The following is a 19,678-nucleotide window of genomic DNA, read 5'->3' on the forward strand; positions in this document are numbered from 1 at the left end:
TATGAGCCCATTGTGAAGATTTTGTTATCCTTGTTGGATTATGGTTATGCTCTATTGTGCTTTCGTGTTTTCTTAATAAAAATAAAATATATATTAAAGTTTTTTTTTTTAAGTTTTGCATCTCAGAGCAAATACAACTACATGTAGATTGTGGGGTTTATTAATCAAATTAATTTCTTTACATCAAAACTAATTCTGTCAGTACAGGATTTTCAAATATTCTTTCACTACTAACAGAATCCAAACTACAGGAAAGGTTCTGAATATTTCGTCATTTGAAAGTGTTGTGTACTTGATGTAAAACAAAGAAAATTAGATTTAATGCACTTCTTATAATTCAGTATCAAATTTTAATTTTTAAACAGTAACATAGTAAAATATCAAAACAGTAGTGTACAGAAATACAACTCATTTCATGCAAAAATGTACATGACACTTGCTTTCAGGTGACAATTTGGTGATATGGGGGCAGGAGAGGGAGGTGTTCCCTTCTTAGGTCCAATCCTTTTCTGCCTTGCATATTCCCTACTTCTCTCCCCTTCCTAATCTCACCATGTCCTCTCCCCTTTCTAACCATTATAACTGGTGTCCACTCTTCCCTTCCTTGTTGCACTGTCAAATACCTATCCTCTTCTGATACCAGTCCCTTTCTTAAATCCCCCATTGATGCCAAGCCTCTCTTTCACATAAAAGTCTATCCCATCTCAGTCTTATTCTTGGCCAATTCTCTTTGTCTCTCCCCTCTCATGCTCTCTACCCTCCCCCCAGCCAATCTTTAAATTCCTCAGTGGATTCCTTCTTTTAAAACACCCCCAACAACCCTGATCCCTCTCACACTAGTTCTGATATTTCCTCCTGTTGTATGGCACATATTACATATCATCAATCTCATGGCACATAGCCGCTGGTGCTATACTGCCTCCAAAGCATATGGGCAAAGGGATGTTCTGCTGCCACAATTCATAACGCCTGCCTTAGCTTTCATTAATGCAGCCCACTTTCTCAGATCCATAACCCACCATCTATTGCATATCAGTTGTATTCTGGCCTCCAATGCAGCCCAAAGCACACCAAAGTCACAGCTTGACTTAACAAATAGGTGGGAAAATGTGGGATACAAATGTAACAAATAAATAAACATTTGCATCCCCCCCCCCCCCAAAAAAGACCATCTTTATGGAAAGCATCTTATAAAACTGTGTAGTGGTCTACACACACATTTCTTATAAAATACACAATTACAGACACTTTTACACCTGCTTAAATATGCAAATTAGCAATATACGCTACTGGTGCTGGCTCTGGACCCCGTTTTATAGAGGTATATAGACACCTATGCTGCCCTGAATTGACATCGAATCTCACCTCACTTTAGATGAGAATTGTTATCCAGCTAAAATAATTTAGTTGGGAACAAAATTTGGCAGATAAAGTTTTTTTTTTATTAGAGTACTGAAAAGAAAAAAAGGTTTTTTTTATCCACTGATCGAGGAGGAGGTGGGTGTAGTAAATCTTGCAGTGTAAAGTCCTCACACCAGCAAGTTAGACCACTGAGATCAGTAGAGTTATTGCTATTTGACTATGGAAATATTGAGCGTGGCCTCTATAAAATAGGCATGCTGTTGGACTTTAAATCGAACCCAATATGTTCATGCATATTCAAGACAGGTAAAAACTGTCCACTATAAAAGAAAAGCTATTAAATGGCTTTGGGCTATACCCTAAGGACAAAATCCTGTAACATGCAGCTTGCACTGGCTGAGAAATTAAAAACATATCAGGACAGCATGCAGAGTGCAAATGCTAAAAACATTGAAGTCCCTACTCTCAACAGGTTTTGGAGGATATCAATTAAGTATGGAACAGTAACTTCCCACAATGCTAAGTTCAACTAGTTATTAAAATTGCCAGAGAAGGAACAATAAAGGATCAGTGTGTTCAACACTAAGGATAATGGGGGGGGGGGGGGGGGGGGGGGGGGAAGCAATCATCTTCACAGTAAAAACAGGCCCAAGCAAGCAAAATCAGATTATAATCATACATAATTAAAAAGCCAAAGTGTTCCTGCATGTTTTATGATTTTACACAGCCGAATTCCCTTAGAGCAAGGGAATACATTTTACAGCATTTCTTAAAAAAAAAATTCACCTATGCACCCACTAAATTCTTTCTAGCACTCATGATACATAATACCAGCAAAGATGCAATTTTACAGAGCAAGTTAAATGCAGGTCTCTAAAGAACCATTTCTCTTTTACAAACTGTCTACTTTAATCAAAGCGGAAAAATTCAACAAGGGCTCAATTTACACAAACTGTGGTTTTTTTTTTTTGGTGGGGGGGGAATAGAGGGTGACAATTAGAAAAGAGTTGTATAACAAATATCATAAAAGCAGATGCTTGTCAGAATTGCAAAAAAGACAGATGGACTCAACAACAGTAAGGGACATCTGATACACTTATGTCTTCTGTTCTGTCCATGGATTTGCTCATGTAAATCAAGTCCCCCATATATTCATACAGGCCTAACTCTGGAATAGAGGGCTGCACAGCAATGCATTTACCAAGCATATCAGTGAATACCATTATTAAATTATATCTTGAGGAAACACATTCTTTCTTTATCTAAACTTCAACTTTAACACTAACCAAATAACCATTTGACCATTCTGGCCCCCAATAATTTTAACATACATCACTTCAGCTGTAAAGATAAGTGGGATGGATTAGCAGAAGGGGGGTGAGGTTAAAATGTAGAAAATTACAAAAAGGTGAACTGGTCATCAATGATTATTTCTATTTTCATTGGTTTGTTCAGGTGAATTTCTAGGTCAGTGTAAACTGATGTTCTTCTTCTTACATTGCATATTGGCTTTAATTGATATTGCTAATAAAAATAAGAAAAGAAACATACACCCTCAGTTCTCTCCAGCTACTTAAAACTATCCATTAAAAAGATGCTTTTAAGGTATGGTGTGACAGTCCATGTTAGGACTGCAGTACTTTACTTTAAAAAAAAAAAGTTTGAAAATAGCTGTAGTATGACATTAGCCAGTCTTCTGTCTTCAGATGGTGAAATCCCTCTTGGATGGCATGGGTGCATGAAAAGAGATTCTGTGAAACGTGGGTATATGAAGGAATTGGTACTTCCACTAAAACATATACCAAAATGGTGAGCACTTTCATAGTATTACGGTGTGTTCTGATCATGACTTGCTGGCAATTATGCGGTGGCAGAATTTAACTTCAACTATGAAGCACAGAATAACAAAGATACCTAGTTTTTTTTTTTTTGGGGGGGGGGGGAGGTTGTTTTTGACTTACTGCCTTACTCCCTCCTAAGAGGTCTCAAAGTTGTTTACATGGGAAAGTAGTAAAACATTAACATATCACATTTAACACCCCAGTAAAGCAGGAAGTCCAGTTTCATGATGCCAAGGTCTCAGCTGGGGCTTGATGTTTCAAGTTATTCCCACATCATTTGGAGTACACAAATTGATAGAGAAGATCCTGTCACTCTGTTCCATAATCCTACCTCTCTGCTGGGTTATTGAGCAATAGGTGGGGGCACAGGAAGGAGGGGATAAAATGTAGAAAATTACAAAAATATTAACTGATGATCAGGGGATGACAACCTTTATGAACAAAGGGCTGCATAAATAACAGTACTACCCCTAGTGGGCCACACCATTATATTAAGTCAAAACTGGAAATGCACAGAGCTCCACAGACCTTCTGTGATAAATAAGTAAAACGTTAACTAAAAATGATGGAAACTGCTAGAGTAGTATTCTGAAAATACTTGCAAAACAGTAGTTAAAATTGTCAAAACTCTGGTTAAAGACATACTTCCCACAGTCTCGGGGGCTGCATAACATTCAATGGCAGGCTGCATTCAGCTCATGGGCTGCTGCAGGATGCCCACCCCTGGGCTAGAAGAATAATATTTAGGTTCCAATCAAATAAAGATAACAGTGTTTTCAACAAACAATACTCAGGCAATAAAGAATTTCTACTTCTTTTACATTAATAGGGATACTCGAATCACTTGTACAACATGTGAACCCGTGGAGGGGTTACTACAAGGGAGCAACACCATGTAGCTAGCCCAGTGCGACAGGTTGGAAAGACTTTTTCACCACAGGAAAGTGTGAGCTCACCCATTTGACAAACAAATATAAAAGGAAAGAAACTTTTACTCTACCACTGCCAGTCTTCAAGACTTATGGGAATAGTACTTGGCTCTGGCTGACTCACTATGCAGCCTTAGAAATACTAGCAATTTTCTAGCTAAGAAAAGAAAAAACAGTTCAGGGTCCCTACCTAACTACTGGAAGAGAGTATTTGCATATGCTCACACACTCTCTCATATGGCTTTTTATTTCACACAGGTTCAAGATATTAAAAATATGAGCATTCTCTTGGGTTGGACTGGCTTCACACTGGCTCTGCTTTTCAGGCTGAACTTTCTTCTATGTTTAATCTTCAGCCAGGCAGTCTCTCTCTCTCCAGCTACCTATTCTCGTCTCTAATCCCCTACAGCAGGCTCTCAGCAGTGTCACATCCTTAATAAAATACTCAAAACTTGCTCCTGTGATCTCTTCAGGCTCTACTGTGCTCTGAGCTCTATCTTAGCAGTCACTCAGTCTGAACTGTGTATCTGCAACTCTCTTGAACTCCCACTCTCCCACTACAGGCACCCTCTTAGTTGGATTCTCTGCACCTTGGTCTCTTGCTGCTTTCACAGGCAGCAGACTCACTTAGCTGGGCTCTAGTCACCTCTCCAACAGCCCCAACAGCTCACACAGTTATGCAGTCTCTGTGCCAACTGATCTAGCCAACTTTCTACTCTGCTAGTCCTTCCAACTGGCTCTAGTAATTTTTTTTGCCTCTCTGGGGGACTCTTGGGTTCAGCATAACCTCTCCGATGCACTCTTCTCTGTAGCTCCTGGGTGACTGCCATTATCAGTTTTTGGTACCTCTTCTTTACATCAGGGGTTCCCAAATCTGTCCTGGGGAATCCCAGCCAATCAGAATCTCAGCATATCCACAATGAATAGGATTGAGATAGATATGCACATCAAGGAGGCGGTGCATGCAAATGGATCACATGGATATTCATTGTGGGTATCCTGAAAACATGACTAGCTGGGATTCTCCCAGCACAAATTTGGTAATCACTGTACATCTTCTGTCTGCTCTTCCTTCTGGACTTCTTGGCTTAAGCATATGGGTGCTCCTGCCTCGATTCCCTCCCCAGACCCCCACCAACAGTAGGAGTACTCCACAGGATTCTGGAGATTTTTTTCTTCTTCTTCTTCTTCTCTGCAGTTGTTGGGGGTTTTTTTTCCTTTCAAAAGCTGCTGCTGTTTGTTGTTGGCCTGCCAGTTCTACAAATCCTCCAATTCAGTGATTAAGTACTTTAAATATTTATGTTCTTTAGCACCAGGCTACATTAACATAACACAAGACAGCTGTATTAGTATGAATTGCATGTGTGCTTGGGATCCTTAGTATTCTCTATTTAGATAGATCCCCTTTGAAAATTATCTGCAAAGCAGAGTGCCCACATATTCTGTATCTGCTATTCCTGCAAGCAGTGAAACAGGAGCAAAAACCAGATACACATTTGAGAATCCAAATGTACACACATTGTTTACTATCTGGCCCAAAACGTGCCCCTCAGAAATGCTTGCACATAGTGAGAGGGTCAGTTTTCCACCAAGATAATTTAGTAATTAACCACTTGAAATTTATGCTCTAACAAGATAGTTTTCTAAGCCACTTCTATGGGCAAAACAGCATTTTACAAGCAGAAATAGGGATTTATAAATTTACCAGTGCTAGATGTGAGTAAAAGTATGTGCTAGCTTTTTAATGCAGTGGTTGCCAATCCTGGAGGCACCCCAGCCAGTCAGGTTTTCAGGATATCCACAATGAATATACATGACAGAGATTTGCATGCACTGCCTCCACTGCATGCAAATCTCTCTCATGAATATTCATTGTGAATATCCTGAAAACCTGACTAGCTGGGGTGCCTCCAGACCAGGTTTGGGAACCATTGTTTTAATAGTTTTACCATGAATAAGTATGTGTGTCGTTGGGGACAAAACTAGGGCAGAATGTGACCTTACATAACTATGTGCAGATGTGTTTAAAATTTGTTGGGACATTTGTGCATGCCTCAGAGCAAGTGTAAATGTTTATAGATACTTCATGAACAGGGGAGTTGGTGCCTTTTTTATGAAGTTCCCTTTACAACTTAAGCACATCTATCTCTCACACACAAGATAGGCACCTTGTGATAAACTTACCCTTCATGGTTTATTTTAAGTGATGCTATGTCCTCTTGTATTTATAGGTGATAACCATCAGTGGCTTGGATCCTTACATAAGCTTATCTGCTTAGACACAAATTTTAACTTTTAAAGGAAATTGCATACTTGCCATCAATGCTGAGTGCCATTTTTCACTCATAATGTGTGTTTCTTTAAAACTTGCTTTATGTTATTTTCTCCTGGTGCTTTGTTTCAAGTGGATTGAGAGTGAAGAGAACTGTATTAAGCTATATGAAACAGTGATGCATCACAGCGCTGATTAAGCACAAGAATATAGCATTACTCCAAATTTTTGGAAGGAAGCACTAATCAGACAAGCTGCTCCCATGTGTTCTCTGTAACATCACCCAACTTTAAACCTTCTCATAAAAGGTGACTAGTTATCCAGGCTTTAAATGGGTTCATGGTGATTAGAGGAGTGTGGTAGCCGTGTTAATCCACTCTTAAGGTTATCAATAGAAATCAAACAAAATAAAACATGGAAAAGAAAATAAGATGATACCTTTTTTATTGGACATAACTTAATACATTTCTTGATTAGCTTTCGAAGGTTGCCCTTCTTCCTCAGATCGGAAATAAGCAAATGTGCTAGCTGACAGTGTATATAAGTGAAAACATTCAAGCATTACCTATGACAGTCTGACAGGGTGGGAGGAGGGGGGTGGGTAGGAAGTATGCATGGGGACATCAAAGCATATCATTGATATTCTAACAGGATGGGTGTGGATAGGTGAGGGGAGGGTGATCAACAGAGTCATACAGCTTTATGGTTTATAATGGGCTAGGAACCCCAGATCCTTGTTAAGTCCTTTCTGTTAGGTGTTAAAATATTCAATCAAAGGAACAGAAGGGCACACTTCCCTGTAATTTATCCAGTTGCAAACTATGCCACAATATTTCATAGGACCCCAAAGTCATCCACAAAAAAAAGATATTCAACATAAAGGGATCTTTCACTTGCTCATCTTCCAATGTGGTATATATCATTCAGTGTAAAAAATGTAACGAAGGATGCTATATTGGAGAAACAGGCCAGATGCTTAAGACAAGATTCAATTTACATAGACATCATATGAACAATACTGGTGCCAGCAGGGTTCCCACGCCTGTTGGTCAACATTTTACAGGACCAGGACACTGTACCAGTGACTTCACAGTGAGAATCCTGAAAGGTAACTTTAAAACCATACAAGAACGTAAGACCTTAGAAGTCAGAATGATTGAATATTTTAACACCCAACAGAAAGGACTTAACAAGGATCTGGGGTTCCTAGCCCATTATAAACCATAAAGCTGTATGTCTCTGTTGATCACCCTCCCCTCACCTATCCACACCCATCCTGTTAGAATATCAATGATATGCTTTGATGTCCCCATGCATACTTCCTACCCACCCCCCTCCTCCCACCCTGTCAGACTGTCATAGGTAATGCTTGAATGTTTTCACTTATATACACTGTCAGCTAGCACATTTGCTTATTTCCGATCTGAGGAAGAAGGGCAACCTTTGAAAGCTAATCAAAAAATGTATTAAGTTATGTCCAATAAAAAAGGTATCATCTTATTTTCTTTTCCATGTTTATTTTGTTTGAATTCTATTGATAACATGGTGATTAGACAAATCTTGGATTTTAGATAAGTAAACTGCATGATTGCTGTCACTAGATTGTTTGGTATTGCATTTGGTATTACAGGAACTTAAGAGCTTTGAAGTCAGAATGATTAAATATTTTGACACCCACCAGACAGGACTTAACAAAGATCTGGGTTTTCTAGCCCATTATAAACCATAAAATTGTACTGCTTTGTCACCCTCCTATCTCTATGCATATCTCCCTGTCCCTCATCCACCAGACTCTTCCTGTCTCTCACCTATCCACCTTCATCCTGGTAGACTGTCACTGAAATGCTTTGATGTTTCACTTATATATACTGTCATCTACCAACATTTGCTTATTTCCGATCTTACAAAGAAGGGCTACCTTCGAAAGCTAATCAAGAAATGTATTAAGTTATGTCCAATAAAAAAGGTATCATCTTATTTTCTTTTCCATGTTTTATTTTGTTTTATTTCTATTGATTACCTTTAAAAGTGGACTAACACGGCTACCACACCTCTCTACTTTGGTATTGTGGAAAATATGTGGCTGAATAGTCTGGGTGTCAACTCAGGGTGTCAAGAGTATAGTATTGTTCTGAATTTTTGAGAAGGACTTAGATTTGAAGCCACCTTACCTTACGCCATACAATCTCACTGCTTGTTTCTCTTATATAGACCCTTGGCCTAACTCCTTTCAACTGTATTCAATTAAAGTTACCCATTCTTCAGTTAATTTCACCCACAGCTCTTCTGATTTAGGTCTTTCTAATGATGGTTTCAATGTGTTAATTCAAAATATCTTTTTTGTGTCTCTGTGCCTTGTTGGTCTTGATTAGAATGTAAGATGTATAGCACTGCTGATGACTTATAGTGTTATGGAAAAATAATTGCTACAAACTATTATCATGACTACCAGCTACATTCCTGCACCATTTACCTCACTTTGGAATATGCTATAATGACCATTAGTTAACTAAGACAATTACTGAGTGAATGCTCAGTGCCTTATAAACATGTTTTTGCTGTGTGTGTGTGTGTGTATATATATATATATATCACACAAAGGGTGCAATTCTACTATAAAGTGGCACTTAGATGTAAGGAGCTGCAGCACTGGGAGAATTATTTTATAATGGCACCCAAGCACCCTAATTCCATTAAAAAATACTAGTGTAAACCCGAATCACCACATCAAAATGTAGGTACACCCACTCATACTGGGCCTATGGGAGGTGAAATTTACAGTATTCTATACTGTATGTGTAATATTAGGCATGCCCATGGGCCACGCCTATACGTACACCGCCTTATAATCGTGCATTATGCTATGTATGCATAACTTTAAAGAATAGCGCTTAGGGCACTTGCACAAGTGGCACTTTTTGTTGCACTTATGTGCACAAGGTGTGTATAACTGCAGGCATATAGTTACAGAATTGCCTTTCACATGCTTTCTGTTTCTGACCTCCAAGTCTGCAATCTATTTGTGGTATGTTCTATGTTCTAGCATACTGTGTTCATCATCTCCTACCTTGGTTGCAGCAAAGCCTTGTGGTATGTTGTATGTTCTAGCATACTGTGTTCATCATCTCCTACCTTGGTTGCAGCAAAGCCTTGTGGTATGTTGTATGTTCTAGCATACTGTGTTCATCATCTCCTACCTTGGTTGCAGCAAAGCCTTGTGGTATGTTGTATGTTCTAGCATACTGTGTTCATCATCTCCTACCTTGGTTGCAGCAAAGCCTTGTGGTATGTTGTATGTTCTAGCATACTGTGTTCATCATCTCCTACCTTGGTTACAGCAAAGCCTTGTGGTATGTTGTATGTTCTAGCATACTGTGTTCATCATCTCCTACCTTGGTTACAGCAAAGCATATTGAGACTATAGTGTAGAATCTGTAGGAGGTAGAACTTTAAATGAAGAAAATACATTTCTGAAAGCAGATATAAATCATCATGCAGCCGGTTTCTTGAAGACTGATGCTAATTTTTGAAGAGGGTAAAATACAGTTCCTGGATAATTAATATAGATACGAGATTGGATGTGCATGTTATGTTTCATATCCATGACAGAGGATGATTTTGTTGTATGATTCACAATGAGCATGCCTTGTCTATCCCCTACCCTCTATACTGAGCAATTATGAGGTACCTGCAAATTCTGTTATAGGAAGGGAAGAGCGAAGAATGAAATAATGTCTATATCAGAAATTTTCATATAGCTACGTCAGAGCCAGGAAAAAGCACAAGATGTTATGTATTAGTGCAGCGGACTTTGATCCTGGGGAACTGGGTTCGATTCCCGCTGCAGCTCCTTGTGACTGTGGGCAAGTCACTTAACCCTCCATTGCCCCAGGTACAAAATAAGTACCTGTATATATGTAAACCGCTTTGAATGTAGTTGCAAAATACCACAGAAAGGCGGTATATCAAGTCCCATTTCCCTTTCCCTATTATATAAAGTGATGTGGAAAAGATTTTCCCCTTTGCCTGATTTCCCCTATTATTGCATATGAATCACATGGATAGGTTTCTAATCTTTAAAGAGAACATAATATTAGACAAAGGGAATCCAAATAAATGCATTATAATTTTTAAATTATTATTTCATTTATTCAAGGAACAAAGTTACCTAACACCTATACCACCCATGTGAAAAAGTAATTGACCTCTTAGTCATTCAAATCAACCAACTGACCAAACTTAATTGACAATTAGATTCAGCTGATTAAACACAGCTAGGCTCGATTGCAGCCAGCCCTGTTGAATCTAAACCTCACTATGTATTGAGCCTTACCATGGGAATTAAGTAGTATCTAAAGAGTTTCTACATAAATGCTATACCAGGATCAAAGGAAGTTCCAGAAGAGATGAGAAAAAATATTGATGAAATACACCAATCTTGAAAGGATTACAAAGCTGTTTCTAAAGCTCTGGGACTCCACTGATCCACAGTGAGACATTATCTCCAAATGAATATGACTCGGAACAGTGATGAATCTTCCCAGGAATGACCAGTTGCAAAAATTACTCCAAGGGCATAGGGTGTCTCAAGTTAAACATAGATGAGTAAAAAGAATACAAGCTGGAAGAAAATTAACCTTCAAAATGCATTCTTGTTCTGAGACCTCAATAGCTATGGTACAGAATATAATCTTGATACTGTGAAAATTTGAATTTCCTTTCTCTTCTTGGATTTAATCCTCCTGTTAGCTTTTGAGATCCCGATAAAACATGAAAAAGAGTTTTTAAAAAAAGCATTATTTATCGCTTTCCCAAACAGTAAAATTAGGAGGCAGCAACCCTCTTGTAGGCGCATAAAAATGGCTGAAACATATATTAAACCAAAGCAAATTCCTCTAGTTTGGTCATGTGGGCTTTCAATCAAATACTTAATCCATTCCAGGAGTTCTTTTCATATCACTATATAGGATATGAAAAGAAAATTTATAATTTCGCTATGCCCTGAGGTATGTCCAGAATTGCAGCAAAAATACAAGCATATAAGGCCCAATTTTGGATGAGTTCAAAGAAACTCAATATTTAAGCTTTTATTCCAGGAGAAGCTCTAAATCCCTTACTTTTCTGCAGTTTCTTACATGTGGCAACTCAATTAACCAGGTGACTGTAGAGGTGGAAAAATGAGGGCATCATCCACTTCAACTTCCATGCCAAATCTCATAGGAAGTGAAGAGTTAATAAATCCCACATTAAGCTCCGACGACAAAAAACTCTAGGAGGTAGAGAGCAGGATGCAGCCAAGACAATGAAGGTATCCACCTGGGACACAGTAAAAGAGTAAAGGATAATTTTTCTAAATCACCTTCTTAAATATTTTAACAGCTAGCCTTGTCAATCTGACAATGGTATAGAATGAGAACTTTATACTGTGTTTCACACAGAGGAATCAAATTAAATGACCAGGTAAGATGCAGACAAGAACTGCCTAATGTGCAGAAGAGACCAGAAATGGATGTGACTATCCACTAGTTCTTGCAGACCTTGAAAACAAACATTTAGCACACCAGCATTCTGCATGGTTTTGCAGATCAGACACACTTGGATCGATATCCAAAAGCACATATATGGTTAGCCTTGCCACTTGCCACATAGGTGCTTTTTTAAGAAAAACATTCTAGGCCACGTCAATGGATAATATTAGATAAATAGGGGTGAGACATCAGAGGCTGCTGAGCTCATTGCAGGCATTTCCATGGTTGGCTATTCCTTAGAGTGATATCAGTGAGAGGTCTTGCCTCAAACTACATATTGCTGCTGCCGCAGAATGTGGACATAGGCACTTGACCAAAGGGCATGACCCTGCTCTTCTTTCTTTCATACGAAATCATAAGGCTAGAAGGAGCAAGACTATTCAGATACGTGAAACTAATTTTGTGCCCAGGATCATCAAAGCACAGTGAATATTGCTCCTTCCTTAGAGTTATCACTTTCCTCGGGAGATCGAACCCAGCCCATTCAACGTGCTTTACTATGGGAGATGACGAGTTCATCCCTTTTGGTGGGGGGGGGGGGGGGAGGACAGTCTCCTGGAGCTAGTATTGATCAGCATTTTTGGTGAGCAGAGTGGTTGCCGACCATTTGGCTCATGTTGTGGTTTAATTTATACCCTTTAGAAATGTAGCAAATATTTCAATTGCTTCACTTTAGCACTGTCTTTTCTATTGGATTGTATACTTATACAGCAGTACATTCAAGACTACATGTGTAGACTCCTGATGCAAGCCCTGTAGCCGAAACACAGCTGTGTTGAGTCATTTGAAGGACTGGAATAGACATTCTTGTGTTCTTCATTTGCCTCCACTGTGGTATCTTTCTGTTTGACAGTGGAGTTTGGTTCTTCTGTGTTTTCCTGGGATTGCACACATCTTATATTCAATGACACACTTTCTCATACAGATGTAACATAGTTACATAGTAGATGACGGCAGAAAAAGACCTACACGGTCCATCCAGTCTGCCCAACAAGATAACTCATATGTGCTACTTTTTGTGTATACCCTACTTTGATTTGTACCTGTGCTCTTCAGGGCACAGAGCGTATAAGTCTGCCCAGCACTATCCCCGCCTCCCAACACTGGCTCTGGCATAAACCGTATAAGTCTGCCCAGCACTATCCCCGCCTCCCAACCACCAGCCCCGCCTCCCGCCACTGGCTCTGGCACAGACCGTATAATTCTGCCCAGCACTATCCCTGCCTCCCACCACCGGCTCTGGCACAGATCTTATAAGTCTGCCCAGCACTATCCCCGCCTCCCAACCACCAGGCCCGTCTCCCACCACCGGCTCTGGCACAGACCGAATAAGTCTGCCCAGCACTATCCCTGCCTCCCAACCACCAGCCCCGCCTCCCACCACCGGCTTTGCCACCCGATCTCGCCTAAGCTCCTGAGGATCCATTCCTTCTGCACAGGAAGAAGGAATGGATCCTCTGGAGCTTAGTAGCTGTTGATATTCTTGAGAGCAAGCATAATCAATCAAGCTCACCTATAATCATCTAGCCCTAATACTAAATGCCACAAATGCATCAGAAATGCTCAACACATTCTACCAACATATTTTTTTCTCACATACTTGAAAATAACAATACAGAAAGCAAATAGTAAACTACAGCCAGGAAAACACACACACAAGTACAGTATAAAGAAATGACTAATTCTCCCTTTCTTTCTCCAACTGTAAGAGCGTTTCCTGATGTAGAAAAGGCTACACAAAGGCAGAATAAGCAGTTTTTGTTGTTATGTCCTAGAGTTCTAGATATAGGGACATTCTTTTTTCTTATATTTCCCTGTAAGTGTATGATCAAGCACCATGGTAATATCTATATATTTATTTTATCCTTCTCGGTTAGTAACGTTTCTGAGTAATAAATTGGTTGAGAAGGGAACTTCTCATCATGGGCCAATAGTAGAAGCATGAGGGAGATATAGCCTGGGTCTGTCCGTCTTAAAGGAATACAGTAAGAGTACCCTCCCCTTAGGATAGTTACCATATTATTGGTATAGCTTTTTGGCAATACCACATTTCTGAGATTGTTTGAGATCTCGGAATCCTATATATGGTGGACTTGAGATTGTTGGAAGTGATTGTTTTGTTCCCTGTGTGATTTGTTGTATTTCTGGGGGGTTTTTCCAACTGATTTCTGTAAGGAGCGGTTCTTATTAAAAAATTTTAAATTTCAAGACAAGTAAAATTAAAAAAAGAAATGACATTAAGAGATAATTTGGCTTGATACATCATATATTCATCCAAGTATACTAAAAGTAAGGAAGGATACAGGTATTGAAATAATTCCAAGAAAGCAGAAAACAAGTTGTACTTCTTAAGCTAGCTCTAACTTCTACTCTTATTAGAAAAAAAGACTGTTTCCCTCAGGCACTTTTTAAACAAATACATTACCACAGAAGGGATAAAGTATCTTGTAGTATCTAGTTCACAGACTTCAATGTTGTGATGCAACAGGACGGGAGGCATCAGAGCACTGCAACTTATAAGGAAGGAGTGCGAGAAGTCATAAGACTTCTGAACTGATGTGTCAAAGAACCAACTAAAATGTGCTCTTGCCTTATTATCATAGGCAATAGAGGTCCTAGTCTTATTGCTCGATTATTATATTCTATAAACTTCTCATAGTATTTTCAGTCATAAATGAACATTCTCGATTATTTTTATTCATAGTCATTTTCTCATTTATGTATTTTCCTTTACTAGTTCCAACTCATGCTCTGCCAACCCTTTAACCATTAGTTTCCAAACCATAGTTCATTCTGACTTAATTATGCTTTCTTTGTGACTCATTGTCAAGACAATCAATTTTACAACTAGCTTTGGAGACATATCACTTTGTAAAAGTTAGACCTCCACACTATTTAAGTGAGGTTGCCCTGTGACTTACTGGTCATATATTGACAGTATATCCTGGATAAAAATATTTGTTTATATATTTAATTACTGCACAATAAAAATGCACTGGGTCTTAAGATGATTCTTGTTTGCGTCGACTTTGTACTGTCTGGTTCCTGAAAGAACCCCCCCCCCCCCCCCGGAAGGACCCTTTAAATAGGATGTCAAATTAACTCCCAGTATATCGGAATTCCATTCAACACCCTTCAGTTGCTCTAATAATGCTTCAGGCAGCATATCATTTAGGAACAATGCCTAATTTAATTCCTGTGGTCACAGTAGTAGAGCATTATGAAACAGGCGCCAAATCTTTAGATGAGTGACATTACCATGCCAAGTCAATCACTGGTCTCTCTTCTCTATGCATTTCCTAGGTTCTCCCATCTTACCTTTCCAACTCAGCAATCTTCTTATCCTTGTCATTCTTCTCATTCTCCATTTCTTTCAGAATTTCCAAGAGACGATCCACCTCAGTCTGAGCTTTACTAGATTCTTCTCGATACCTGGCCACCTCCTTCTCAAGCTGCTGGATTCGGTCACTTAGTTCTGGGCTAGCCCTTGCTTCCAGTGTGGCTTCCTCAGCCTATAAAAAGAGAAAACATTCTGGATGAGACAAAATAATCTAAAAAAAATTGTTAATAAGCATTGTCCAGAATGACCCATGCTATTAAGAGCGAACAGTGTAATTTTCAGAAGTCAGTATTGAACAGAGTGTGCTGTATAAAGGATTCTTCTACACTGAAAATTAGAGAACAGTAGTTTTCCTATCAAAAATAAAGATGGCCACATATAATGATTCTGCCAGACTAGTGATTTTAACATTAATGATGCTAAAGATTTAAGTTTGCACCAGGTAACTCAAAGGACTACTGCTGTTCAAAGTCTTCTTTTTTCTCTTACTTATTAGTATTACAATTGAAGCTAAGAAGCTGAATTGTTCAACCTTTGTTAAATGAACTATTGCACTTTTATATTATCACAGCTAGAAGCATAGCTTAATCACAACAATTGTGAGAAAATGCACTTGGACAATAAAAACAATGTTAATTGAACAGTTGTTCTATTATATTATAGAAAACTCATAACAAACACATTTTTTTAAGATACTAACCGAGAGAAAAAAAAGGCTTCGGCAGTCAGAAGTTAGTAATGCAACTGTGGTTAAACTTCATCATATTCATACACATTGTTTACTAAGGTGCGCTAGCAATGTTAGTGCGTGCAAAAACCTAGCGAGCGCTATTTAGACACCCATAGGGCGGGAAAAATATGATACACTTAAACTGAATCGCGAATTAAATTTCAAAATGTTTCCCCTGAGAAAGTCTGCCAGAGGGTGAAATGGGTCACCGTTGGGATTTTTCATATTTTCACAAGCCATTGAAAAGCTGTTGAAAGCTTAGGGCCCTGTTTACTAAGCCATGCTAGCATTTTTAATGCATGTGCTAAGCATTGGTGAACACTAACCATGTAGAGGCATTTAATATTCCTCTGGGCGTTTACACGGTTAGCACGGTAATTTTTAGCATGCGCTAAAAACGCTAGTGCACCTTAGTAAACACTTAGGGCCCTAAGTGTTTCAAGTGTTCTCTATGCTGCATGACTATGAAGACAGCGATTTGTAATATAACCTTCGTAAAAAAAAAGTGGTATTTTTTTAACTTTGAAAATGACATTGATATAAAAAAAAAAGAGGTTTTTGGCTGATGATTAGTCTATGCCCGAAGGAACTGCAACATGTATGAATGTGGTGAAGTTTAACTATCATTGCAATGTTAACTTCTGCCTGCTGAAGCCTTTTTTTCCTCTCAGTTCGGATCTGTAAAAATTTGTTATGAGTTTTCTACAATATAATGGAATAATTCTTCAATGAACATTATTTTTATTGTCCCAGTGCATTTTCTCACAATTGTTGTGATTAAGCTGTGCTTCTAGCTGTGAGAATTAGTTCTTTTGAGTATTTGCATTGACTTTTATATTATGATATTGCTGGTTCATTTGCCTTGTGACCACCAGAACAGGAACAATGTTTAGGAATAACTTCTACTGACTTTTTCTCAAACTGTTCAAAATCTGACTTAAGGGACTCTCAGGGGAAAACCCCCCACAACTGATACTGACCAACCACTCAAGAAACACATAAGGAGCAATGTGTTTGCTGCATTCATGACCAAGTTTACATGCTAAGAAATATGAAGCACAGAAAAAACAAGGCTTTGTGCTACTTTAATGCATCATTCCTAGAGGAATTTCTCCACTAGTAATATTCCACAGATTATTGATACAAAAGTGCAAACAGGTCAAAGAAAGGTCATGGACTGTTTCATTAGGGGAAGGATTAAGGCAACTATGAAATGTAAAAAGAAAAACAAAAAAAACCTTACTGAAGACTTCCTGTGGCATCACTGCACTGAATGGCCACCTGATCAGTAAGCTCTACAAATGACTCCAATTAAATAACCCTAGCCCCCAATCTGTGAGTCCATGAGTAATCTGGGGAAGTGCTCCAGGTTAAACCAGCATGATGCACTGCTGACTACAAAGTGGTGGCTGAGTAATTTAAAAGTATTTGTGCACATCAAGCCAAGATTGAAGAAAAATGTTATCTCAAAATAATGCAGGCAGACATAGGAGCCACAGGCACTGATCAGCAGAAGTAATACAATACACCACTGCAAGGAGAGAGTCCTTATGGCTTCCCAGGCTGCTCAGAACAGTTGCAAAGTGAGCTCTCTAGTGTAAACATGGACAAACCGGTCTACTGGAATTGTATTCTGAGATATCTAAGATGGGCTGTCAGGTGGATAGAATGAAAAACAAGCTGGAGGACTGGACAGAGAACAAGGAAACATTAAAAGTGAAAGTGTTTATCAGATCTGTTACCATTTCAAGGTAATACGGACTTCACCCCAGAACTTGAGGATGTGGTTTTTCTTCAATGGGGCACCACACGAGTTGCATTGATAGAGCATCTATGGTCCGAAAATGGACAATTACTGCAGTCGGCAGAGCTGAGACAGGGGATCTGAATACCACAGGAGGAAAGACTAGCACATATACAAATTCAGGATTATATTGTGCTCCCTGGGAGGGGATACCCCATTTAGGTAGGAAATTTAGCGAGTTCTTTACAGTCTCCCTGGAAGATATTAATCTGAAAACTCCACAGACTCCTATTAGAGAAGGAAAAAACAAGGAATTTAAATGAGCTGAAGGACAGGGGAGGAAGATATCTTGGCCTTTATTTTGCTTGTTAACACATATCTCACAACTGATAAACGGATCAGACCAGAGAAAATATCAGTTTTGTATCATTCACAGAGCCTACTTACCTCAGGTACAATCTCAGAAGGTGGGGAAAATCTAAACCAAAAACGCAACACAGCAGACAATACTGCAAGGCCATAACAAAATACTTGGCTGATAACTGCATAGACATTTCGTGTTGATTCTAAGAGGATACTTTTGGATAAAGTGGTAGCTTTAGGGGGTCTGCGGACAAGGTGCATGACTTTTTATTCAAAAAGTGCATTGTGGGTAAGAAACGTTTGATGCATTATTGGCTGGAGAAGAAGCACCTTCTTACTGGTGCTGGAGAAACAAAATGACTTATGGTGCTGGAGCAACAAGAGGTCAAAGCAACACCAAGGCGGAAGGCAGAATTTTGATGATCTGGCAAGATTACATCCAATCCCATTCCCCTAAGAGCATGTAGCCTTGTTTGGAATAAAATGGTACTTGGGTGAGATTAGAGAAATGGAGTAATTTCTAATTTCACTAACAGTAGCATGATTATGCGAAGATGGGAAGCAGGGTTGGGGAGAGGAAGGACAAGAGAATGGAGGGTAGGATTTAGTGGAGTGTATGTAGTGGTGGTCTCCTTGCTATGTCTGGTGGTTTAAAAGAACACACCCCCCCCCCTTAGGCAGTAATGGTACCTTGATGTGTTTTGGGAGAAGGATAGGCTAGAGGAACTACAGATGGAAAAAGAGGAGTAGTGAGGAAGAGGGGGGGAATTAATGGAGAAAATGAAATGATGGTGTAATTTGTCATGTGGTGGTTGTATTAGATTTATTTTTGTAGTGCTTACCTCATGTGTCAGTCGATGCTGCTTTAGCACTACAGCTGACTTAAATATATTACCAATAAAGATGTAAAGTAAAAATGAGAGCGAACGAGCTGCAATAGTACAAAGACCTTCTTTTGAAGTTGGAGAACCATTTCCAATATATTAAGTGTGAGGGCTGCAAGTTGAAAATATGCAGCCCTATGACAGTTGGTCAGGCATACATTTCACAAGATCTTATGAAAGAGGGGTGAAAATTTTAAACCAGAAATGAAAATAGATTGGCCCCAAATCTGACAGTCAGCCTAGAGATATGGTTGTTTATCTCCATGGATATGTGGTGAGGGAGTGGATCCTACAGGCAGCCCAGAGAGTGAACTAGGTGGAGTGGCAAAATGCTCAGCTTGAAATATTTCAAGATAGATGAAGGCAAGAATATAAGGAAGCCATAGAAAGGCTCCGAGTAGAGAACTCCAGTTACAGATGACTACCCAATTGGCCTTGCTTTTACAGTAAAGGGGAAAACCTATAGGGCCTGGATTGTTTAAGAGGTGCAGGAAGCACAGGAGAAGCTGGGGCACAATAACCAGCAAGACATCAGGGAATGGCAAGGCTCTGTGAAAACATAGTGTGTCCCATCCTAGACCTAAGGGCTCTGAACAAATTCCTAGTCTGAGAAAAGTTTAGGATGGTTTCCCTGGGCACCCTTCTCCCAATGATTCAGGAAAATGACTGGCTATGCTCTCTGGAC

At 39.2% G+C, this 19,678-nt stretch overlaps 1 protein-coding gene across 1 annotated transcript in view; it reads right to left on the reverse strand.

Moving 5' to 3' along the window:
• Positions 1-19,678, reverse strand: part of LOC115477824 (ELKS/Rab6-interacting/CAST family member 1-like) — a 631,897-nt gene that overhangs the window by 560,254 nt on the left and 51,965 nt on the right. Inside the window, exon 4 of the mRNA XM_030214916.1 lies at positions 15,251-15,444. Coding sequence (XP_030070776.1) covers positions 15,251-15,444 — 194 coding nt within the window. The remainder of the gene's footprint in view (positions 1-15,250; positions 15,445-19,678) is intronic.

Source organism: Microcaecilia unicolor, chromosome 9 (genome assembly GCF_901765095.1).
Source record: "Microcaecilia unicolor chromosome 9, aMicUni1.1, whole genome shotgun sequence".
Classification (NCBI taxonomy): Eukaryota; Metazoa; Chordata; class Amphibia; order Gymnophiona; family Siphonopidae; genus Microcaecilia; species Microcaecilia unicolor.